General features: G+C 47.5%; 1 protein-coding gene across 4 annotated transcripts in view; it reads right to left on the bottom strand.

Annotated features, from left to right (window-relative positions):
* Window positions 1–746: 746 nt before the first annotated feature.
* Window positions 747–25,827, bottom strand: part of FRMPD2 (FERM and PDZ domain containing 2) — a 96,668-nt gene continuing 71,587 nt past the window's right edge. Inside the window, exons 12-23 of one of the 4 annotated variants that reach the window (XR_005721379.1) lie at window positions 25,356–25,463; window positions 25,147–25,263; window positions 21,840–22,045; window positions 19,812–19,916; window positions 18,673–18,766; window positions 17,809–17,894; window positions 15,852–15,999; window positions 13,463–13,677; window positions 11,027–11,125; window positions 7,261–7,604; window positions 2,219–3,159; window positions 747–1,307 (exon numbers count right to left, since the gene is read on the bottom strand). Coding sequence is in view for 3 of the 4 variants with exons in the window: in XM_040242624.1 (XP_040098558.1) it covers window positions 3,039–3,159; window positions 7,261–7,604; window positions 11,027–11,125; window positions 13,463–13,677; window positions 15,852–15,999; window positions 17,809–17,894; window positions 18,673–18,766; window positions 19,812–19,916; window positions 21,840–22,045; window positions 25,147–25,263; window positions 25,356–25,463 (1,643 nt within the window). In the remaining variant the exon portion in view is untranslated. Of the gene's footprint in view, window positions 3,160–7,260; window positions 7,605–11,026; window positions 11,126–13,462; window positions 13,678–15,851; window positions 16,000–17,808; window positions 17,895–18,672; window positions 18,767–19,811; window positions 19,917–21,839; window positions 22,046–25,146; window positions 25,264–25,355; window positions 25,464–25,827 lie in introns of all 4 variants that reach the window. The other 3 variants (XM_040242624.1, XM_040242622.1, XM_040242623.1) reach the window with 3 other exon arrangements.

The raw sequence follows: 25,827 nt of genomic DNA, 5'->3' as shown, positions 1-25,827 counted from the left end.
GTACCCTTTATTGGTTTATCTTGATGTGAGAGGTTGATTCTCAAATTCTTTCACCAGAGGAAGTCCCACTTTGAGCTCGCAGGGGCACGTGCGTGCGCCTGCATTCACACACACACACACACACACACACACGCAGAGCTTTATTCAACATAAACCCCAGAACTAAAGAGGGTCGCAATCACTATTCAAAAAATGAGTTTCAGAAGTGACAGACTTTTTTTTTGAAGTTGCTTCTTAGGTGGGCCAGACCTTCAGAGCCCTGCTGACCTCCTTCCTGATTGTAGAGTATGTGGGTACATTCTTTAGACCAACATCTGAGGCTCTTCCATGTGATCGGGGTCAGAAGGATGTCCAGGCAGAAACCCTCAGGTTCTGCCTCTGGAGATTGTCCCACTTTTTCTGTTCACCTAAAACAATAGCAGCTTTTATTGGATTGCTTTGCCATTTGGCCAGCAGCCTTCCCTAAGCAGAACAGTTCAATTGTCTTTTTAACCTTACTGGACAGCAGTGGTTGTCTTAGCCTCAGAAGAGAGAAGCAGGAGGATGCATGACATGTGATGGAAAGACGTGTGTGTTATACAAGTCCACGTGGACAGGCACATTCTAGGGGAAATGTGAAAATGCACGAAAAGGGTAATCAGACAGCAGCGGTGTGAATCTGCCCCTCATAGCTGCATGATCTCAGACAAATTAAATAAACCTTCTAAGCTCCATTTAAAAAAGAGGAATAAGAATACCACTCAAAGTTGAAGATTCAATGAAGTCATTTATAGAAAGTACCTATATACTATTACTGTCTTGATATCTAAAAGAATCAAATAAAATAATTTGTTACACAATTTTAAAGGATGCATGACGCCATCCATAAGCAAAGCCCCATTATACCCTCCAAAATGGCTCCGTACTTCCAGGATGAAAGAGAAAATGTATACAGCAGAGGCCCTTAACCTTTGGGAGATTTATTCTCCTGGAGAACTTGGAGAATGTTAAAAGTTACTTTTTCCAAAAGATGAGGCAAGTCAACATTCTAACTGTAGAGCTCCCCACCTGCCTCGAAGCACATTTGTGGGCAGCTCCATGGAGCCCAGGCTGGGAACTCACGCCTTGAGCCTCACCGCCCACAGGCCCACCTTCTGTCGGCAGGGAGAATAAGGGACCGTGACAGGACTCAGCTTAACTACATCCCAAGTCATCATCCATTGGAGGGCTAGTCAGTCCACCCTGAATCTTGACATCTCTGCCACGAACCAGTGCTTCTCCTCACCCCACCTCACACCCCATGCTTGGCTTGGGCACAAGCTCTTTGTCTACAAGGGAAAAAAGAAAGACAGTGTATTGAATGCATTAATAAGGCTGTGTCATCTCACTGCTGTAATTTCCTCCTTTATGATTTATGATTAAAAGTAGCTAACACTTTTAGAGTTCTTACTACATGCCACATAGTGTGCTAAACACGTGACACAGATTGTCATCTAACACTCCCAGGAACAGCACGAGGTGGATTTCATTATCTCCACATGGCAGTCAGTTAGCTGCGTCTTAGATGGTTTTAAGGGGCTACCCTTGTGGCTCAGCTGGTAAAGAATCTGCCTGCAATGCAGGAGACCTGGGTTCGATCCCTGGGTTGGGAAGATCCCCTGGAGAAGGGAAAGACTACCCACTCTAGTATTCTGGCCTAGAGAATTCCATGGACTCTACAGTCCATGGGGTTGCAAAGAGCTGGACATGACTGAGCGACTTTCACTTCACTTCACTTCATTTCACCAGATGGTTTAAAAGTTACTTGCTGCAGGTCATTTAGTCAGTGAGTGGCGGAGCCTAGCTTGGAGCTGTGCTCTCATGACTCTGATCTCTGCCTCCTCCCTTCAGGGCACCGCAGATCTCCTAGGACATTCCATAAGTACTGACACTTTTGGTCCTAAACTGTTTCCCCATGGATCCCCAAAGCATTGCTCACCCTATTTTCTTTCAGCTCTCCAGCCCTGAGGAGCCCCCTCTAGGAAGATTGCCCTCCACGTATAAGCTGCTCTCTGCTTGCTTTACACTTTTGTGAACCCGCAATGCATCACTCCTAAAGTTGTCAGAGTGTCCAACTTTCCCATAAACGGCATGCAGGGTCTTCAAAGCCTCCGTGTCATCCTCTCTATTAACGCATTGCTTCCTATTTCAGATAAGAGCCAGCCCATTTGTCATATTTGAATTTCAAATATCCACCCACCTTATCGGCTTGCCTGCCACTGTCCTTTGAGAGCCCAGTTCAGTTATTTGTGATGAAAATGTAGCTGGAACACAATGTAAATGAAAGTGAAAGAGCGTGTTTCAATTATACCTGAATCTTCACAGCCAGTGCCTCGGTAAGTTTCAGTGTGTCATGAAAACGCGTTGATGCGAAAGCTTCTTGAACATTCAGCGTTTTTCAAATACTGGAACTACCTGTGTTGTCGGCACGTGAACAGAATTCGAGAGTGTGACCCTCTCCACTTGCAGTCTGACAGTTTTTGTGACACTTACTCCTCCCGTGTCTTCATCAGTCTGATCTGACTCCAGCCTGGGCATCCCAGCTTCTGGTAGCAGTTCGTGTGAACGGTTTGGCTTTCTTGATCAAGAGAGAGCTCACTGTGTTAAAACCACAGGGGCTCTTGAGAGGGGCCACATCACATGTCACTAAGACTCTTCTCTGAAATACATTTAGCCCACGGGAAGGCAGAACCGCACAAAGTAACCACTGAGCGAGCGCTGAGGAGAGACAGTGGGCCTGGCCGCATGCTGCAGGCAGCAGAGGTCCATGAACGGGTCCTGAAGAGGGAGACCTGGGGCTGGATTCCGACTCCGTCACTTACTTACTGATGACCCTGGGAAAGTCCTGAATGTGCCGTCGGTATAGCATGAAGTGTCAGGGCACAGGGTTGTCGCCTTGGAACAGGGAATATGATAAGTTCCATGAAGAGGTTTGACCCCAGAGGGGAAGCAAGGGGAATGCTGTAATGCCCATGGACCACCACCCAGCCAGAGTAGACACTGACTCCCTCTAGAAGAATCTAGCCCAGCCTCATTCCACCCAGAGTGCTACCCACCTGAGGGGCCGTCATCTGCGTCCTCAGCCTCCTTGAAGTCTTCCCACTCGCTCTCACTCTCATGGGACACTTCTGGAGGCAAAGACTGTGAGAAAGTACCCCAGGAACAGAACTGTGGTAAGGGAATGGTCCCTGACTCTGCCTCCAAACATTCTCCACAGGGTAGCTGGTCTCCCAGTGAAGGGTTGATAGTAAGACACACTTCATCCCCCGAGGCAGGAGAAAGGGTCCCAGGTGGGTGGTGCATGTCCTGTTCCTCATTATCACTGTACGGCTCAGGACTAGAAAACAGAAATCCACGTGTCTTCCAGGGTTGATCACAAATCCCACCCCCACCTTCCCTTGCCTTCAGGATGCTGTCATGACATGTCACAGGCAGGCCAGCCAGGCTTCAGACAGTTCCTGCCAGAGACCCCTCTGGGGCCAGGAGGTGAACAGTGAACAGGGTGCGGCCCTTGACCTTGAGGCGTCCGTGATTTAATGGGAAGAGTGAGCAGTGAACAGATGTTACAATCAGGTAGTTAGTGCTACAGAACAGAATGTTATGAGAGTGGGCGAGCTCCTTGCTGAGTCCAGGAGATGGTGGGGGTACTCTCCAGAGGACACAGATCAAAAGCAGAGGTCTGACCCATGCTTCATATGGGAAGACAGTCAGACCTCAGGCAAGTTTATTAACTTCTCTAGAGCCTCAGATTTTCATCTGAAAAAATGGGAAGGTCACGAAACTTATAGGAGTGTTGGAATGCTTAAGTTAAATAATTCTGATACAGCCAGCCATGGCTCCTGGTACAGGGAAAGTTCTCAGTAAATGGAGGAGGCCATGATAACTACTACGATTATAGTTCTTTCAACAGAGGAATTAGATGGAAAGGGCCAAAGCAAGAGGCTCAGAACAATTCAAGCAGGTGACCTTCAAAGCACTTTGTTCAAATATCAGGTCTTTTTCTGAGCATTTCGAAAGTGCTTATTTGGAGAGGTAGCTAGCTGGAGTGACATTTACTCCCTGCGTGACATAGGAAGCAGGTGAACGGCGAGGCTCGTTGTCTGGCGACGAAGATGCAGGGGTTTCCAAAAGTCACCACACACTCCGTTTTGATTAGAAAGAGCAGTGCATGAAGATGACAGAGCATTTTGCACAGGGCTTCCAACATGCAAAGAAGGTACTCAGAAAATATCTGTAGAGAGTCTGGTTAGAGAAGATGAGTAAGAAAATCTACAAGAAATGCAGACAGGTTGATCTTTGTGCCAAATACGCAAGGCCTTGTTTATCAGCCTCCTTACCCACCCCCATATCAACAGGTTGGTTTTGTCAGTATCCCTTGCCCTCCCCTTCCCTTTCCTGCAATATGTCTTTCCCTTAAAATCAGCGCTGGCAACTCCCTATAGCCAAGAGCTCCCAAACACCCATACAGGTGGCCCTCCTTCTGGTACAGCCAGAGTAGCTGTCTCAATCTGAGTTTTGCTGTCAAAGAGACATCCTTTCTGCTCATGAGAGATACAGGGTTCAAGTAAATGTGCATTTCATGTAAACCACTCTCATGTGCTTAAAAAGGGTCTCTATTCCGTAAGGACATTCACTTTAAGAAAATATTTTAAAATCTCTAAGCACTTTAAGAAATTGGTTTAAAACCTTAAACTACTGGACCAAATTGTGTAGAAAAATGTGTTTCTTTGTAAATATAGGGAGGGAACATCATGGACGCTTTACCAAAGGACAAGAAATCCAGCCTGGTGCCCAGGCCCACTCTGTTCCCCTCCCCCACCCTCGTCAGCAGCCAACCTGTCCCACCTTCCCTGCCAAGAAGCAGGTGGCAACAGGGCAACGCCTGGCTGTCCACACTTCACCTCCATGACTCCAATCTTTCTAATAATCTCCACGCTCTCCAGATTGGATTTGGGGCTCTAGCTGCTGGCCCCACCAGGAGAGAGATCCAGGGAAGCCATCAGCTTGAGAGGCAAGAGGCAAAGCTGCTGGGTGTCTGGAGAAGGGTTAGTGATCTCCAGGGTGACATTCTGGCTGTTCTGGTGACATTCTTACCTCAGGGAGAATCACCGCCTTTCCATCCACCCTTCTACCCAAGCTCCTGACTGCTCTTGGAGCTCTGACCTGGGGTTTGCTTGTGGGTGTGGGAAAAGAAAGGTGAGGCAAGAAGAGGCATAGGAAGTCAAATACTGTGTTGCTTTCTTACATGTTTTGCAGAGATCTACTACTATATGGCAGTAGTATGTGTACAGTGTGGTAAAAGAAGAGAATAGGGCAAGAAAAGTAGAATTTCATCTTCTCCATGAACACTCTGGGTTTGCAAGGGTGCTGGCAGCCACTTGACTGTGGAAAGTTACCACCTGGTAGATGGTAAGATCTGGCAGTTTGCTGGGAATTTCAATTGATTGGGATCTGTCTTTAGCTGGAAATGGCTGAGGAAAGCGAAGGAAAACTGCGTTGTGTAGAGTTCTTGCTGTGTGCCAGGCTCTGGGCTAGCGCCCTGCATGTGTTATTTCTTTTGAAGGCCACAGCACACTTTGGAGTTGCCGAGGTCTCCATTGACATTTGAGAAGCCTCAAGCTCAGAGAGATCAATTCACCAGACACGCTAGTAAGTAACAGAGCTGAAACCAAGGCTATATGATCAAGAAGTCAGTGGTCTTTTTGATCTAAACCACTGAAAGAAAACTTCACTCATGGATGCCAGGAGCAATGAGGCAGTTACCTGGGGCAGTCACTTCAGAACTGAACTGCAGACATTCAAGGGAGATCCACAAAGAACCACAACCCCACCTTGGAATCCTAATTCTGACCCTGCCCAGGGGCTGGGGGAACAGAGACTGCTGGTCATGTGCCATGGTTTCCCTCCTGTAGGGGAAGCCACCAACTATACGTGTTTTAAGTGCAAGCTAAGGTTCTATTGGAGGAGAAGCTGACGCAGTTTAGTTTTGTTTGGCCGGCACAATACAGTATACTTTTAAAAAAATTCTATCTGGATGCTTCTGGGAAACATGCCTGGCTTCTGTCTGTCACAGATCGAACGCTGTCTAATTGCATTACCCCAGCTGCTTTATAGTTCGTGTCACCTTCTAGCCCCTATAGATTTATCCTTATCAGCCTTCTAGGATGCCAACAATTAAGAGCCATTTAACGTCAGTGGGTTTACACAGTGTCAAACATGAAACATTGTTCCCTGTTGTTTGGCTGCTTTGTGCCCATGCACCTAACTAACAACATGCCTAGGGGCAATATCATACCCTCTCTCCATATCTGTACCCCTCTCTTTGCTCCTAACAGGTTTCCAAACACCTTGGATATGTGTAGTAAATACTCATCAAACTGAATGAAAGAGTTTGTTTTCCATCAGAACAGGACTGAGAAGTGCAAATACTCAGGGGTGGATGAGCACAAATGTGCAGACCAAGGTAAAAACAGGTGGCTATTTAAATGACCATTACAGGGCCTCCCTCGTGGTCCAGTGGTTAAGAATCTGGCTTGCAGTGCAGGGGACACTGGTTTGATCCTTGATGCAGGAAGATCCCACATGCCTCAGAGTAATAAACCCCGGCACCCCAGCTATAAGCCAGCACTCCGGAGCCTGTGAGCTGCAACTACGGAAACCCGTGCTCTGCATCAAGAGAAGCCACTGCACTGAGAAGCTCTGCGCACCGCAGGAAGGAGCAGCCCCCGCCTCACTGCAATAGAGAAAGCCTGCGAACAGCAACAAAGATCCACCACTGCCAAAAAATGCTATTAAATAATCTTTTTTTTTAATGAAGGCTTCAGTCTGGTTTTGAAGATGTAGTTTTTTTCTTTTAAGCTTCTGTTGATTATAAAGCATCATATTAGCTATAGAAGTGATGGTGCACACAAGGGAAACTCTTTCTTATCACAAAGCTTCAAGAGGCCATGAGGGATGCAGAACAAAGGTTTGTATGCGAGGAAGAAATCCCAAGGCCTGCCGTCTGTAGTCTCCAAGGATACTGGAGGACCACGGGGTGGGGTTTGCTTTCCTAAAATCTCACAAGTTGTGATTACCTCAGCTCCAGATTTCATGCTTCTCTTCTTTCATCCTCCCCTCCAAATGCCCAGAACCCTCCTGGCCCAGCAAGCATCTGAGCCATGTTATTAATTGTTTGCTTGTAATTTCTAGCTATGACATGCATACAATTTACAATATGTCTGCAAATGGACTGAGCCTTACCTTCCAAGTCTCCCGATATCACAAACTGAATCACAGTTTTGCTTCAAATCCTTCTCCAAAGAGGTAGCCAATGTTGACGCCTCCATTTCTTGGGGAAGTCTGCATAGATGAGGGAAGGAATCCCGAGGATCAGTCAAGGAAGTGGCCCAGGGTCTCTCTGTGTCCTGGTCCCGTTGTGCCTCTTGGATGGCTTGTTGGAAAGACTCTGGCGGGAGACCCAGGCCCTCCCCTGTGTCTGGGGAGGCACTGTCCCTCCGGCTGTCCCCCTGATCCAGGCTGGGGCTCTGCTCCAAGTCAGCACATGCTGCCCTGGGGAATTCTTTGTCTTCTGCGAGCACAGGTGTCTATTGAAAGAAATACTACGGATTATTGGATCCATGGTGCACACTGAGCAAAATCTAAATGTTGCTTTTGTACCAGTTGGTACCGCAGTTGGTACCAATTCACCCCTTTCCGTGCTCTTCCGTGCCTAGACTTGCTATTTCTGTGTCCACCTCTTCTTCTTCCTTGCACCCACCTGAACCAGGCTTCTGTCTCCATCACTCAACTGAAAGATGTCTAATTAGGATCTCTAGTTACCTACATCTTTCTAAAGCCAAAAGATGATTCTCTGCTTCATCTCTAACTCTCAACAATGTTCAACATAATTGGACCCTCCTCCTTCCTGAGAATGTCCTTTACTTGTTTACTCTACTTAAACACTGAGTTCACCCTAAGCTCCACCCTTATCCGAATCACCTCCAAGCCTCCTTCTCAGTCTCATGCATTATCTCATTTCTTTGGACCAGACTACTCAATGTTGGGGTGTCGCATCACTCACTTCTCAGCCCTCTTCTTGACTTTTTTGGTATTCCTCCCCGAGATTATCTCATCAAATTTACAGCTTTCAGTGGCATCATTTGCTGGTAATTTTGAATTCACATTTTCCAGCCCTAGCAGATATCTCCATTGAATGCTCTATACACATTTGTTTGCATGCTGTCAAGAACTACTGCTTCTTTCCACATACCTTAAACTGCTCCCTCCAAGCACATCCTGTCTTGGTAAGTGGTGCCACCATTCATTCAGTTACTTGAGCCAAGTCCACTCCCGGCCTTCACACCAGTGACTAGTCTAAACATCATCCCATGGGCTCTACCTCCCAGAGCATCCTCAATCTGACTCCTTCTTACAGCTATCTGGCTACAGCCCGAGTCTAAGACACAATATGTTACCTGAATCACTGCCAGATTACCTGCTCTACTTCATCTCTCCCGGCAACCTAAGTGACCTCTCCAAAGTGTGGGCCAGAGGAGGCCATATTTCTGCTTCACCCTTCATGCTCCCACCTCCCCAGCCCAGTGGCTTCCCGTGGCAGCCAGGATGGAATCAGCACATTACCAAAACCTACAAGCCCTGCATGACGCGGCTCCCAACCCCCTCCACAGCTCCTCCCCTTCCACAGTTCCCTTCATTAACTACTGCCCAAGCACAATCCTTATCTTTGTGTCCTTCAAAAATCTAGGTCTTTCCTATCTCAGAGCGTTTGCACTTGCTATTCCTTCTGCCTGAAATGACCAACTCCAGATGTTTGCATAGCTGCCTCCTTCTTGTAACTATTCTAATTCTAAACCAAAGTCTCCCTTCCTCGGTCTTCAATCAGACCTCTGGAGCCAAGTGAGTGAATGAAAATTCTTCTTCCATGTGGCCCTCAGGCATGAGGAGAGAAGCATGCCTACCATTCCACACCTCAAACCCTCTCCATTGGACACTTCTGGGTTCTCTAGTAGAAGCTCTTCTCCAGGACAGGACAACTGTTTCCTTGGCATTTACCAGATATCTGAACAAAGACCCAGGGTACCAGCCCCTTGGCCTGATGATCTTTGAGTGTGTGAAATTTGACCCTCTCCCAACCTGTTCACTTGCTTAACACAATTGCTATCATCTACCTTCTTTTCCAAACTAGCAGCTCTCTGATTTCCTTCCTATAGCTCTTGTCTCACCAAAGTTGGTATAAAATGACCTCTTAGAGTCCAAGCATCTAGAATACATGGGTCACCAAGTCCCTGTGCTGTCTCTACCAACTGTCACCCTCAGTGATAAGTGATTGATTTTATACATGGCTTATCCACGTCTCAGATGAGGAATCATAAGACCTAGAGAAGTTAGGCAAGTGTCCAAGGTCCTGGCAGCAAACAGAGCAGGTACAGATGATTCCAGGTGTCCACGCAGACCCTCCTCCATGAGCGAGGTCTGCTGGTTGCTGGTGGCTCACAGCAAGCCCCTCCCAGGAACTGTGTTCAGCTTAAGGGAACTGCCTCAGCCAGTTAGGCCCCTCCCTTGGGCAGCTCACACCCCACTGCTGTTTGATGCAGATAGCAAAGGTACAGGCTCTGTTGTTCCAGTTAAGGACAGCTCTGAGGGGCCATCTCAGCTTCAGAGTTCCCTCTGGGCTCAGCTGAAGCCCCTATTGCAGCTGAAGCTCACTTACTTCCCCTTCCGCCCAGCCCTGCTTCTCTCACCCTCGCAAGGGTGTTCCCAAGAGCTATCCCCATCCACCTCCAGCACTCCAGGCTCTGTCACAGACTGTGTCCTGGAGGCTCAGCAGGTGGCAATGTGATGGGTAACGCTAAGTGTCAACCTGGCTAGGCCATAGAAAGTGAAAGTGAAGTCACTCAGTTGTGTCCAACTCTTTGCGACTCCATGGACTGTATAGCCTACCGGGCTCCTCCATCCATGGGATTTTCCAGGCAAGAGGACTGGAGTGGGTCCCCATTTCCTTCTCCAGGAGAGTACCCAGATAATTGTTCAAATACAAATCGAGATGTGACCCTAAAGGTATTTTTTAAATGAGAGAGTTGTCTATAAATCAGTAGACTTTGAGTGATGCAAATAACCTTCTATAATGTGAGAGAGTGTCATTCTGTCAGTTGAAGGCCTTAGGAGAAAAATGACTGAGATCCCCAAGAAAAAATGAGTCCTGCCTCCAGACTGCCTTAAGATTCACACTGTGCCATCAACTCTCTGCTAGATTTCCAGTCAGCCAGCCTATTCCACGGAATTTAGACTGGTCAAGCCCCACAACAGGGAAGCCTGGTGTGCTGCAGTCTATGGGGTCACAAAGAGTCGGATACAACTGAGAGACTGAACTGAACTGAAGCCCCATGATTACCCGAGTCAGTTCCTTAATCTCTCTCTCTATCCTTCTCTCTCTCTCTACACACATGCACACACATTTCCTATTTGTTATATTTCTCCCAAGAACCTAATACAGGCATCAACATAACAATCTGAATTTTCCAGATTCCAATCTCTGTCTTCTCTGCACCAAACTATACATGCCTAATCCATGTTTTAGAAGGATGGACTTAGATCCTTCCTATTTCCCCCTCCATTTCATTCTTCAGAACAGAAATTCTTACCTCCCCTTTATCTGGTTTTATATGCACTCTCCTTGTTCCTGGTTTCCCCTTCTCTGATGCCTGGCTGCCTCTGATGCCAGAGAACCCAGCTCTAGAAGTTTCACAGTCAAGGTTTAAATATGTAACCAACTATGGGAAGACCCAAATATTGGGAGAGGCAGAAGGAGGGAGAGGAAGAGAGAGATAGGGCCTTATGAGCTTGTCACAGACTAGTTGAGGTTAGTGAGCTATGTTCCTGCCCCAATGAAATAAGACGGCATTGAACCCTATTGAAGGCAAAAGTTGGGTTTCTCAGGACCCACCAGACAAGAAAGGGGAGCCTGAACATGATGCAAGTGGAGAGAGCAGAGGGCAGCACCTCTTACCTGCCAGCCCTGGTCCATCTCAGGCAGCGCACCTGGAGGGGGTCGGCAAAGCAGGAGCGTGACTTCCTGTGAAGCGCCTCGAAGTAAATGGAGCACCTCCTACCAGAACCCAAAATCTATGGTTAGTTGTGGGGCTGGCCTGGCTGTGGGGGTGTCCTCCTCTGTGCTCCCCACTATCTCTCTGGCCCCTCCTCTCCCTACCTCGTCCTGTGTCTTGGCTGCAGAGAACTTTGGAGAGCACTGCTGTGGGCCTGACTTCCCCAAATGCATGGATCCAAGGCCACAAAATGATGAGCCAACACTGAGCTTTAAATGACCAAGGTCTGCTCAGGGCCTTTGCACAGCAGCATCTGCCAGTACGGATGCCTCTTCTTCAGAGAGAAAGAGTGATTCTAGCAAATGACTCTTCCCATTTCAATGCTTCTCTACCCTGCTCATATCAGGAGCTATTGGTCACATAAACGCCACCACTCCAATCTCTAAAGCCTGACCCTCAGCCCCAAGCTTGCCCAGGCTCAGCTCAGGCCCTCGGAACTTCTCACCTGTGACACTGCAGTGACCCCCTCTCTGCTCCCTGGCTCCTCCACCCTCACCCACCTCCCTCCCTCCACATGGCTAACGTGCAATCGTCCCAAAATGCAGATATCATCAGGTTCCTCTGCCGAACCCCTTCTCTGGCTCACCTCACCCTCAGCATAAGCACAGCACCCAGAACCTGGTCTTACCTGCTGCCTCTCTCCCACTTTCTCCTCTCTGCCCCCACATTTGTAGCTCCCACCATAGTGACCCTCTTGCTCCAAGCCAGCCTCTCGAAGCCCCACGCGTGAGGTTGCCTGAGGAGCTCTTATGACCTAACTAGACCAGGCTTTCTCAGCATCTCAGCACTACTGGCATTTTAGGCTGAATAACTTTGTTGTCAGAGCTGTCCTGTGCATTGCAGGATGTCGAGCAATGTCTCTGGTCTCTACCCATGAGATACCATTAGCTATGACAACCACAAGCGTCTCTGGGCTTTACCAAATGTTCCAAGAGGCAATTTCACCCCTACCTGGGAACCACTGGTCTGGATCCTACTCAGCGCCCCCAGCTACAATGGACTGCCACAGGAGGGGCTCCTTCTTAGCCCCTTGTGCAAGTAGTGGAGCGGGGCTTTTCTCTCTCACGTACTTCCCGCAGTGAGTGTTGTTCTTGTCTATCCCACCAGCCCCATGAGTTCTGAGACCCTACAAACTGTCCATCTGTGTGTCTCCAGTTCCTCATACAGTTGCTGGCCCAGCAGCCATTCTCAGAGGACAGTTCCTGGATCAGATGAAGGGTGCAGGATGGATGGAGACATCCCCCCTCTAATCTTGTTCCAAGGATTCTCCATCCTTCCCCATCCCTCCTTCATGCACCTTGCTCGGTGCCCTGGAGGTGGACCTGCATTGTGGGCTACAGAGAAGCTTTCTGCTGGGTTTGGCCAACGAGTAGGTGAGCAGGGGTCAGATCTGAGGAAGAGGGGGACATCCAGGTTGGCTTTCCTGCCTATGTGGTTATCACGGAATCATGATATCCCTCAGCTAATTTCATAGCCCATGTCAGCGAGTCTACTTCACCCAGCTCACTCAGTTTCTGCGCTTTGTAACTGCTTCTACCCACTCCCTCTGGACTTGGGGGAGAGGCTAGATAACTGCATCCACTGCTCTCAGCCCCAGGGCTCTACACTCTCCCTTGAGTTTCCCAACAACCTCCACACCTTTATTAAGCTTTCTCAAATGGTCCAATTTCTGCCAGGACCTTGACTGATACGTACAACATTTCACTGAGACGTTATGCCATAAACATCATTGTTGTTCAGTCACTAAGTCGTGTCCAGCTGTTTCTGACCCTATAGACTGCAGCACGTCAGGCTTCTCTGTCCTTCACTGTGTCCTGGAGTTCACTCGCATTCATGTCCATCGAGTCGATGATGCCATCTGACTAGCTCATCCTCTGCTGCCCTCTTCTCCTTTAGTGTTCACTTTTTACTCTCTTTTTTATTATGTTTTTTATCATAAACACAACAACCTACACAACTCTACATGTCAATGCTGTAAATTTAATAGAGAAATGGGAATGAGAGGAGAAAAGGGCCTACAGTGGCCCATTGATTCATGCCCACCTCCGGGAGTATTAGGAGACCTTTAGCACAGAAGTCGAAGTTTTATCTCGAGTTTCATTACAAACCTAACTCGAAACAAGGCTTCCTCAAGGTCAGATACTTAAGAATGGAGATGAAAATTTTAATATGAGGGTGTTCTGCCAGTTTCTCTCTTTATGTGATTCAAGCTCAGACTCCAGGTGTGATCTCCAGGAGCCCAGAGTATTCCTTACTGAGGCAGGGTGGCCCTGAAAGGAACGTCCTCAGCCCACAAACCTTAGTCCACAAACAGGACTGCACCCCTCATGTGCTCCCACCTGGAAGTCCAGGCCTTCCGTGGACCTTCCATTCACAGCCAGGATAAGGTCACCAACTGCGATGGCCCCATTCTCCTCTGCCGGCTGTCCAGGGAAAAGCCGCTTAATCATCACAAGATCATTCTTGAGGTGGCCACGGTGCTCGCTCTCCATCTGCACAAAACTGAATCCCAAACCACTGGCATTCTTTTTTAGCTTGACTTCAAACTTGGGGCCTGTATCATGGGATGTGAATGAGATTCATCCTTCAGTAAATTACAGATGAAATTTGCCAGCCTCAAAATGCAAATTGTCAAATAGATGAATTATTTCTGTTTTATGTTAAAAGATTTCACTTTGTTCACTTTTATACAGAGTCTGTTATACATTTTATAGGTCAATGCCATCCAATAGAAAGAGGTGAGCTGCATATGCAACCTACATAGTAATTTCAAAGTTTAACCCAACATATCTAAAATATTACCTTTTCAACATGCAATCAATGTGAACAAAATTATTAATGAGGTATTTTACATTCTTCTTATGAACTAAATCTTTAAAACTTGAGTATGTATTTTATCAATTTGGATTGGCTACACCTCAGTGTTCAATAGCCACATGGGCAAGTGGCTACCATATTGGACAGAGTAATTATAGATAGCCAACAAGTTAGATGTAAAGATACAATGTATCAGTTCAGTTCAGTTCAGTCACTCAGTGGAGTCTGACTCTTTGCGACCCCATGAACTGCAGCACACCAGGCCTCCCTGTCCATCACCAACTCCCAGAGTTCACTCAAACTCACGTCCATCAAGTCGGTGATGCCATCCAGCCATCTCATCCTCTGTCATCCCCTTCTCCTCCTGCCCCCAATCCCTCCCAGCATCAGAGTCTTTTCCAATGAGTCAACTCTTCGCATGAGGTGGCCAAAGTTTCAGCTTTAGCATCAGTCCTTCCAAAGAACAGCCAGGACTGATCTCCTTTAGAATGGACTGGTTGGATCTCCTTGCAGTCCAAGGGACTCTCAAGAGTCTTCTCCCACACCACAGTTCAAAAGCATCAATTCTTCGGCACTCAGCTTTCTTCACAGTCCAACTCTCACATCCATACATGACCACTTTAAAAACCATAGCCTTGACTAGACGGACCTTAGTTGGCAAAGTAATGTCTCTGCTTTTGAATATGCTATCTAGGTTGGTCTTAACTTTCCTTCCAAGGACTAAACGTCTTTTAATTTCATGGCTGCAATCACCATCTGCAGTGATTTTGGCTAGCCATCTACAATAGACCCATATCATTTAATAAAACTTGTATCTCATATATTCCTGTTACCCCTTTAGAAACCCAGTCATCTTTTAGTGTACTTGAAAAAAACTTTTGGAATAACTAGATCATGACAGTAATTATGGCCAACTCTATGAAAATGTTTTTGCTGCCATTTTGTTTGGCCCTATGAACTGACCATAGACAAAACAACTGCTTCTGGGCACCCAAGGTGGACACCGACTCAGGAACTTTTATAGTCGGGCAGCCAAAGAGGTCTCTAGGCCTCCCCTAGTGTGCCTAGATCACCCCAAATAGAGGGGCAGAGCACTAATTTATAAACTTGGACTTGGGGCAAGAATGAACGTGTCTGAAGCAATTAGGTTTGGGGATGTCACATGACCAATTTCAGGAGCAGCAGCATCTGACCACCGTAGCTCACTCTGTAGTCAGTTTCTCAAAGGTCCTCCGTGCAGTGAGCTGAGGAACGATGGAAGAGCAGACGGGCTTATTTTACGCACACGCCTTCCCCCTCCACCACGTGTATGCGACCTGACTTATGCCTTCAGAAAAATCTCCATAAAGGGGTTGAAGAGCAGTTAAGCTCCAAATCATGATATTTTAAGGGAATAAGTGTCTTCCCAGCAGGAAACAAAACCGTAGGGAAGTCAGAAAGCCAACACTACAGTGTCCCTGTAAACTGATCATGGGTTTTTTAAATGCTAATAACTAGGCTAGGTTTCTGAGCACCTTCCTCTCCTCACCCACTTAAGCATTCCTCAGATTTTGCCAAAAAAAATCTTGGCTGAAATATGGACATTTGGTCAGAAAAGGCATGACCCTTTCATTTCAATTTCAACCCCAAATACTTATACACAAGCATTCCAGCAGCTGATCAGAAAACCCCCGAAGGCTTCGGGGCAGAATTATCCCTGGTCATCATATTTTGGACAATGCATTTTTCCCCAGAAATATTTCATTAGATTGCCTTCCAGCACATCAGAAAGTCGGCCCCATTATAACCACCACTGCCCATTATCTTTTGAGAACCCAGATGAAGCCTTCTTGCGCTCCCTTTGGAGATGACGATTCAAAAGCACCATAGGATGACACGACAATAGCAACACTCAGTTCTCTCTCCTCTCACCATCTGTCGCTGAGACACTGCTTGCGGGCCTTCCAGGCGAGACTGTTGCCACGGAAACAGCCGTGCACTCCTCTCCCATCCTGTCATTAGCAGAAGGACGCTGCTGTGCAATCCTGGGGCCTCTTCTCTCTAAGACCAGTCTTGCGACCTAGAAGTGTGGGTGGATGAACTCAATTTACACCTCATATGGAAACCAGGAGGCTCTCCCTCCACACTGCAAATGCTTCATAATTTTTTTGATACTCCCAGTAGCTGCCTCATTTGAATCTCAAATCAAAATCTCCAATCTAGCCTATTTGTTGGGGTCCAGAGCCACATCTCCAACTGTCTATTGGACAAATGATCCTGGAAGTAACGCATGTACTTCCATTTCAGTATATTCGAGGCCAAATCATCTTCTTCGTCTCACTCACCCTCCCTGCCCCCGCCTCATTCTGCCTAAAACACTCCTATTCTTGCCTTTGCTCTCTCAGAACCCAGACCTGTCCCTCAGCTAACCTCCCAGGGGCCACACTTGCAGTAGCCCGTCTCTCTTCCTTTCACCCTCCAAATACGCATCTGGCTTCCAAGGCTTGTAAGTTCTCCACCAGAAACATCCCCCGCGATGCTCCCTTCTCCATTCCCCCTCCTGTTGCCAATGGCCAGCGGAACTGGAGCAAGTACCCTCTCCCTTGATGTCCTGGACCCTACCTCCTCTTCCTTCAGTCCATTCCCCTCAAGGTTATTGGTGGATTAAAATAAGACATGAGTTGAACGTGCAACACTCTTGATCAAAAGTCTCCAGTGTTTTCCATCACCTAAAATTCAACCCCTGGGGACAGTATCCTGGGCTCATGTCGATCCGGCCCTCCCCCTTTGTTTCTGGTTCAGTTTCCCACCCTCCTCCCCCACACCGTATGCTCCCATTAGCCAGGGCATGATCCCATCACCTGGAAGCTTTTGATTCTAAGCTTCCATTCAGGGAACCCGACCTTGCCAACATCCTCCTGCAGCAACGGTCATTCAGCACCAAGCCTGTGACCCCAGAGTGACAGTCGCTAATGTCATCACCACTAGTAGGTTGGCCAAATACATTCCCTAAGCATGCCCACTAGCAAAGTTCTAAAGAATAGAGAATACTAATAAATGATGACTGTTTTCAAGATATGCCAACCATGGCCACCAAGACAAGTAAATCTCACCACAAACTAGAAGAATGCTTTGGGCAAGGAAGCAAAAGGAGGCCCTTCCTTGCCTCTATTTGCCAGAGGGTCCCAGGGGTTCTCTGCATTTCTGCTAATTGCTCAGTTGCCAAGAGGGAGACCCCTGCTCTCTGGCTTAGGACACTGTGGCAAGCAGAGGCTCCCACTCCCAGGAGAAGGATTGGACAGAGAACAATAACATCCAGATGCTGCCTGCATACTGCACAGAAAGAGAACTTAAAGTTAATGCTCTGGGCATCCTGGTTTCCTCATCACTGTCATTAAAGGACCCCCAGGGCAGTGTGTCCTATAATTGCACAAGGTGATGTGACTGTCACGAACTTGGGCTGTGGTGAGGTGTCAGTGTGTGCCAAGGCCAGTGCTGAGAGGCCCTGAGAGCAGATGGAGGCATTGGCCAGCTACAGCTGGAGCTGAGGGTATGAGAGGACGGCCGGAGTCAGTCAGGAGAAGTCCCTTCGCTTCATCAGCTCAGCCCAACTGTCTGATTCCAGACTCTAGGCAAGTGACAGTAAGATTTTCAGGGCTCTCTATGGGAGGTGAGCTTCTCTGCCTGGGAACATCTGCCTGCTTCCTCCTGACTTTGACACCTCCAGGGAAAAGTGCTGCTAAAAGGTAGATGTGAAAGGAAAAAAAGAAAGTCTCGTTTGTTTCCTGCCTACCCGTCTCGCACCCAGAGGCAACTGCAGCTTCCGATGTTGCCAGGAAATCTCTGGAGGGATGGGAAGCTCCCCAATAACCAGTAATGTTGCACTCACCTGTCCAGAGCCCTTGAGGCACTGTACGGCCTGCTTGTGGGTGAGGCCACACAGACTCACTCCATCCACCTGCAAGAGCCGGTCACCTGGGAGGGGGAAGATGTCATGTCCCCGAGCTCCTCAAGCTGCAGGAAGGACTCTTTGGGGAGATCCTGCCCAGCAGGGAAAGACCCTCTCCATGCAGCCTCAAGGAGGAACAGGGAGCTAAGCTGGGAGGAGCCCCGACTGGGCCTGAGTACTGGCCCCTTGTGAACACCTCCACACTCAGTGGTCTAGAAACTTCTGTCATTGGCTCAGAGTAGTTAAGCCTACTAACGAGAACAGCCTTGTGCTTTTTCTCAACTCCTGTGAGACTATTTTTAAAGTTTTTGCAAGTCTCCTACAGGGAACATTCCTCTCTCCAGGATAGTTTTTATTCCAAAAAAAGGTCAGGGAGACCCGGTTGATGCCAGGGACACTGGAATTCTAGGGGAGATGTATGTAGGTAAGATCTCAGTGCATTTTTAGCTCCATTCTGGCCATTTTGGAGAGCAGGGAAAACTTCCCCCTTCCTTCAGAGCAGTGGGCTTGAGGAAGGGCAGACAGGAGGCTTGCTGGAGCACTACTCCTATGAAAGCCAAGTGGCCACAAGCTTATTTCAAAATCTCGTATTTTTAAATCACCTGTGTTTCCCAAGTATTTTGAGCCCCATGTTACGTGTCAGGTAGGTGGGCCAGGCTAAATCATCTTTTCCAGGTGAAGAGGCTGAGAGCTAGAGAAACAATCATTTGTACAGGCAACAGAGTGAGAGTTGGGCAAGGCTTGCAGGCTGCAACCCCCAGGCCAGGGCTCCTCACACCACAGAACGCAGAGCCCATCCCTCACCCTGCAGGATCCGCCCTTCCTTGGCAGCTGGCCCTCCAGGAACGATGGATTTCACGTAGATACCTCCACAGAACACGCTTGTGTTAATTCCTCCCTGGAAAATACAATAAAAAACTCACCAGCCATTTGCTCCCTTCCTAAAGGGGCTTCCCCAACCTCCCTGACTCAGAGAGCCCCCATCTGCCGTGCAACTTTGCCTATCACCTCCTATCCATGTGACACCATCTTATATATTCACTTGTTTGTTTATCTTATCCACTGAGCAGGAAGGTTAGATGCTCATAAGAAGTATAACAATATGAGCTGGATGAGAGAGTTGTGCTGTACCCAGCCCAGCACTGGCCCATGGCAGATGCTCAGAAATGAATCATATCAATGTATCACTTTGTGTCTCCATAAGCAGAGGCCAGCAAAAGTGGATACAGCTATGATCCAAAAGGCTGGTGCCTGGCCTGTCCCATGCGCTTGTGTGTCGATCTCCATATGCAAAGGCAGAATTCAACTACACAGTGCTCTGCAAATCACTATGTTTTTAACTTAACAATAGATCACTAAGGTCCGTACTGTCACTAGACAAAGATCTAACCCTTTTTCTTCTAATTTTTCCATGCATGTATGTACATACATATAAAGATTCAGTGGGGTTATATCATTTATGTACAGTTTTTATCCTCACTCCTCCAGGGTCCACCAGATGGAGCTCCGGAATCAAATGCAGTGTCCATCCTGAATAGAAGTCTTGCCAACCTGACTTTGTCCTGGCCTTGAACGTGGGAGCATGAAGCCGCACTGTGTCCCTGCTGCGGATGACTGGAGACAACCGCACTCATCTTTGGCTTGTGTCCCTGAATCCCCACCCTGCCACCCTCTCATTATTGTCCAGTGTAACCTTAATTCCAGCCATGCTCCTTGGAGTGTCTGCTCATCCCAAGTTTGTCATTAGTCCCCCAGTTTCACCTTCAACTCCTATTCCTCACTGAGGCTCCCACAGATTTTCTTGGTTCATCACTTCTGGTATGCTGCTTGTACCCAATGGGCACTGGGTTATTAGAGATTGGCATATGAGTGCAATGCCCACCAAGGCTCCAGATGAACACCTTTCAACTATTTACTTTTCAAACTCTCTTAGAAATTCTTACAGTCACACTGAATCCAAGTGTCCCATTTTCTTTAACCAGCTCCACGAAGTAAATTTCGCTGGCAGGGGTTTCTGAAGGTGACGGAGGACAGGAAGAACCAGCACCCTGCCACAAACAAACAGAAAGAGAGAAGGTGTGAAGGCACGGGCCCTGCCTAAGCAGATGGCATCTCTTACCTCTCCCTCACTCTCAGGAGCTAGAGAAAAAAAGTTACACACTAAAAAAAATCATAAGTTTCAGGGTTGGGCCAACAGAGGATTCCTTGTATGAAACTTGGACTTGTCTCCTGGTCTCTCCAGCCTTGTTTCCCAATCCACAGACCTGGAATGAGCAATCTCCTTCTAACAGGGAGAATGAATGATGCCCGACACCGAACAAGGACTCAATAGATTCCCTTCTGTTTCTACTTGAGATGCAAATATTGTTATGAGAACTGAAGTCTTTCCGACGCTTCCTACACACGTGACTCCATCCAAGGGAGGGCATGCTGGATACCAGACACGCAGCAGCTTCCCCAGCAGAAGAAAACCTCGGGAGGCTCTTCAGCCATCTTGAGCAACAGTAGCTGCATGGGTCTCTACTCTACAGTGAGTGACTGCGTGACGGAAGGACACAAGAGAAAATTATCTACCTCATCCCAGGCATTCTGCTCACTGCTGTGACACGCATATGTTGAGCCATCCTTCTAATCAGGCAGTGTTAATTGAGCACCCCCTATATGGCAGGTACTGTGAAAGTTGGGGAGATGGCAGTGATAAGACACACCTGCCTGTATTGAACTACTTCTAATGGGGAAGGATCTTTCAATGAACTGTGCCAAGAAGATGGGGCCCCAGCCTTTTGTCCTATCTGCCTCCTTGACCTAGTTTCTTCTTGGTCTGCCTTGTCAGAAAATACAATTAGCACATAGAAGATAAACAGGCTGAAGTAAGCTAAAAAAAATCTCTGGTACTAATATTTGGTTTTTGACTTTAGTTCCTGACACAGAGCTCTCACATCCCTTGGAATTTTCTGGGTGAGGAGAATGTCTTTGGTTCTAAAGAGCGGACTCTGGCTTCCTGTACAGTTTCAGGATGGGGACTGGTGACCAGAAAACCAAGCCATGATTAGAAGCTTGGAACTTTCCGCTCCACCCAACTCCCTGTCCTCTGAGGAGGCAAGAGGAGCTGGAGGTTGAGCTAATGATCCATCATGTCTATGTGCTGAAGCCTCCACAATCATTTTAAAAGTATGGGATTCATAGTTGCTGTGTTGATAAACTCATCTACGCAGGAAGTATGGCACACCCGCACTCCAGAGGGACAGAAGGTCGCGCTCTCAGGACCCTTCCAGACTCCACCCTGTACATCTCTTCACGGGCCAGGTTCCATTAAAAACATCCTTTACAATAAATCAGCAATGGCTGATTTCTGTTTGAAACTGAACCGTTTCTGAATGAAACTGTTTTCCTGGGTTCTGCGAGTTGTTCTAGGAAATTAACAAACCCAAGCAGGTGGTTACAGAGAACTCCAGTTTGCAGCCAAGTCGGACAGGAGTGTGGGTAACCTGGGGACCAACGCCTTGATTGTGGAGCCATTTCAAGGAGCCAGTCCTTCACCTGTGGGGCCTGGTGCTAATTCCAGCCCATTAGTGTCAGAATCGCTTGATGTGGAAAGCCCACACAACTGGGGTCGCGGTGTGTGAGAGAAAGGAGAACAGGGTTTCATTCTAGACACAGGGCTTTGAGGCGGAGTCAGCCGGAAGCCATGCAGCTGACGCCGCTCCATGGGGCCCAGAGCAAGGGGAAGAGGTCTGTGGGGCAATGATGCCTTTCCATCCGTAGACACAGCTGGAGGGGGCGGCCCGGGAACTAAAGCAGACAGCTCTCTACACCCCAGAGCCAGCCCTTGTCTCTTCCTCCTTGGTGTGTTGGCTATCCGCCTGACGTGGCCAATAGAGAACAAAGAAGAACTTTTGAGCCAAGGCTGTTGGGGGCCACAGCCTGTTCTCTTTACTCTGGGTTCTAGAGTGAAGCAAGAGGATGATTACCTTGAACAGCAGAGCAGACAGCTGAGGCCTCAACCTGGGCATTACGCTCTGAGTCTGAGCCACTTCCAGTTCTTCGATATTTCTCTCCCGGTCTTGTGTGTGTGATGAAAAACTTCCCTGGGGCCCATTGCTCAGGCTGTCTGTAGAGAATACCCCTGAATTGGCTGTGCTATTCTTCTCCTCACTTGAGGTATTGCCACAAACACCTAGAAAAACAAGCCAAGAGGAAATTGACAGCCTGGAGAAAGGCTGATGTCTCAGCGGCATTTCTATATGGGGCACCATGTTTTCCTCCAATGATGGAGAGGTCTTTCATAGCAGCTGGGAGCCATGTGAGTTTAGCACCTCAATGAAAGATGATGCATTTAGAGTAGAGGAAGGGAGGATTCTGGAAGCTTAAATAGAGATCGTGTGACCCAATTATGAAAACGCAGGAGCAACGGACAGTTATAATGGCAGTTCCCCCTTACTAAGCTCTTGTCATGCGATGAGAACCAAACGCACACATACATATGTATCTTTCCATCTGTTTTATATGCCTACCAGGAAGGTGTGACCCCAGCTCAAATATAAGAAAGCAAAGTGAAAAGCATTAAATCTTGCCCAAGACCCCATAACCAGCAAGCGGCGGCACTCTTAAAGCTGGCCTCTTCCAGGGTCCCTGCTGATTGCACCTGTAATCACCCTATGATCCAAAGATCAAAGTGCACAGTCACTGGGAGCAGCTTTGTACTAACTGATGGTGGACTCCTTTCGGGGGAAGACTGGGCCACTGATTCCTTTTTACCCCATGTCTTCCCTTGAGCTGACATAAAGCAGAGGAAAGAACCTGAAGAAGAATCAATAGGTAAAACCCTGGGCAAGGTAATTCACATTTCTGGACCTCAACTTCCTTATATCTAAAATAGAAATAATATCAACTACTTCACAGGGTTGGCTTAGAGATTATATACAGAGAAAGATGTTTATATATGGAGAGAGAGAGGGAGAGAGAGATTACAGCTTAGTACTTGGTACTAAGAGCCTGGATACATGTATTTACTATTCATATGTTAGTATCAGTGATTCAACTAGATCCCAGTATATAGGAGGAAGGAACACAGATTTTCTTTAAATCTGGATATATAGACACACAAGTAAGTTTAAGACTTTTGATACAGACTCATTACGACCCAAGAAAGTGCCCAAATCCAATGAATGAACTTAATGTAATGAATTAGAATAGAAGTTGTTCAATCCTAAAAGTGTTCAGTAGAGAGTGGTGGAGCCACCATTTAGTAATGCCTTATTTCTGGCCATTTTATTCAGATTCTACTGTCATTATCCTCTGGCAATGTTGGAAGCATCTGTTCATTTTCTTCTGTACCCTTGACAAGAGATGAGGACAGGACTTATGATAGCATTAAAATGTCAAGCTGTGCAACGTACGTCCTGCCTAATGGAAATACAAGCTAGGAGACCTTCTACGTAAATAAAACTCATTTTATTGTAGATGGTGTTGACTGCTCCTGAGGGAATGATATCTGTCTTGTTCTTGACCTCCAATCTAGAGCCCCTCCCCCAACGGCCCCCCAAACAGATAGAAACTCCTGGCGATCAAGCCTCTGCCCACAGTGACCAGCAGGAGTCTCTGTGAAAACATCTTCCTCCAACAAAGGTAGCAGCTGTGTCGAGGAACTCCAGCTGTGACCAGGCAGAGTTACTAACAGGTGACAGGTTCCCAGGATGAGAGTACATGTAATTCAGAGGCACCGTGGGTCCTCTCGGAGAAGGCAATGGCAACCCACTCCAGTACTCTTGCCTGGAAAATCCCATGGATGGAGGAGCCTGGTAGGCTGCAGTTCATGGGGTCATGAAGAGTCGGACACAGCTGAGCAACTTCACTTTCACTTCTCACTTTCATGCATTGGAGAAGGAAGTGGCAACCCACTCCAGTGTTCTTGCCTGGAGAATCCCAGGGATGGAGGAGCCTGGTAGGCTTCCGTCTATAGGGTCGCACAGAGTCGGACACAACTGAAGCGACTTAGCAGCAGCAGCAGCAGCAGTGGGACCTCTATCACCTAAAATTCTAATATGAGACTGTGATTTTGAGCCTCACAGATTTGGGGCGCCACTTTTGGTCACCCCCCAATCCTAGCAGGCACCCTGACACAAATGACTCCAGCTCAACTGCATTATGTTTCTTGATTTAAGAAAAGGATGATGTGATTCTCCTCTCTGTCCTTCCTGTGGGACGTGTAGAGGGAGGCCAAGGAGAGCTAAAATAATGTGGGAAGGACAGTACAATGTACAAAAGCCACTAAAGCAGTGAGCTGCGGCTGGTGTTTCGTGAGGGCTGGGCAGGCGCCTGGGTCAGCGCTAAACACAGGATGAAAGGCACATGCCTGAGGCCCCAGCTTTGCCCCCTTTCCCACTCCCCGTAGCTTCTGGACCAGGGGGAGCTGCCGCACCCGGGAAAGCCATCTGGTGATGGTGTGCACACATGCAAGAATGAGAGAGATTTTTCAGTGGGCGAGGCAAAGGGGGCAACGACATTTAGGACCCAGAACTGCTGGCTGGTGTGGCTGGAAGCATTGCTGTACAGGAGAGGGAATTATACAAAGCTCCTGGAGTGTGAGCCTTGCTTTGTCGGCAGTCTGCTGGCAAATTGCAGGATCATCCAACCAAAAAGCAGTGGACGGCCTAGGTAACTGGGAGGGAAAGAGATGTTAATATCGCCCCATTACTTCCACCAAGCTCCCACTAAATCTGCCCCAGATAAACGTAGTAATATTGTTTTTTGATAGTAGATAACTGTCGTACAGTTATCTAAAGGATGAATAAAAACATCTTCAAAAAAGAAAAACAAACCTTTACTCTCTTGATTGATCTGTAACATGCTGAGCCTTGACGAAGAAAGAACAGAATGCCTGTTATGTGAGTAGCCCCCCACCTCCATCTCCTTCCCTTCTGATTGCCACACCTATGCCCCCAACTATGCAGAAACCCCGCAGCAGCCACTTTCAATAAGGACTTGGGTGACAGAAAGCAGATCCTCCCTGTCGTGCAAGAAGAGTGGCAGCAAAACACACAACGGCTGCGTCTGATAAAGAACTGAGGCAGGCTTCCCCCACTCAGCAGGACAAGCAATGGCAGAGCCTGTGCTCGCCCGGAAACTGCGGAGTTTATTGATTTGTGCCAAAGCCATTCCCACGGGGAAAGTAACAAACAAGACCTCCGTGACTTAAACTCCCAGCCCCAGAAGGTAAAGATGCACTCCTGAGAATAAAGAGGACTCTCCAGCTTCTGAAAGCAGGTGAAGACATACCTTTTGACTGAGAAATGATTAATTCTATGGTGTCAGGAGAATTCTGAATCATTCTAACAGCCATATCGAATGTGAAGCCCTCCAGACTGATGTGATTCAGGGCTAGTATCTGCCCTCCTGGAAGAATAAGACATCTCAATCATCCCATCAAGAAAATGAAAAAGAGCAATTCCTTAAAGCAGCATCTCTGGCAATTTAAAAAGACATACCTGGTTTGATCTTTTTGGCTTTTTCAGCTGGTCCCCCAGGGATAATAGAAGATATAAAGATGCCAGGATCGACTTTGCCGACATCTTCCCCCTCATTAATCACAAAACCTATAGTCCAATTATATTAAAGAAGATGATAATGATTTTGCAGCTCAGAGAAGTTAGGTTATTTACTTGAGGTTATGCAGCTGATATTTGTACCTAGGCCCTCCAATCTTCAAACAGCTCTTTCTACTCTGCCACGACACATGGAGAAAGGTAGATGGTCTCCCTTTCAGAAGCACAGCTAAAGCCCATCAGTGCACATGGATTTTGCTCCAGTACATAATCGGAGATAAGAAAAAGATGATTTTTAATCAAGTAACTTCTCTCAGTGCCTTATTTCTTGTAAGGTTATAATAAGGTTCTTAGGGGTCTTCACATGTGGTAAATTGTAAGAGGTAAAAAATATTGTCTATTCTTCATCACCAAG

Source organism: Oryx dammah, unplaced genomic scaffold (assembly GCF_014754425.2).
Source record: "Oryx dammah isolate SB20612 unplaced genomic scaffold, SCBI_Odam_1.1 HiC_scaffold_6, whole genome shotgun sequence".
In the NCBI taxonomy this organism is placed as follows: Eukaryota; Metazoa; Chordata; class Mammalia; order Artiodactyla; family Bovidae; genus Oryx; species Oryx dammah.
This window is presented reverse-complemented; position numbering and strand designations above follow the sequence as displayed.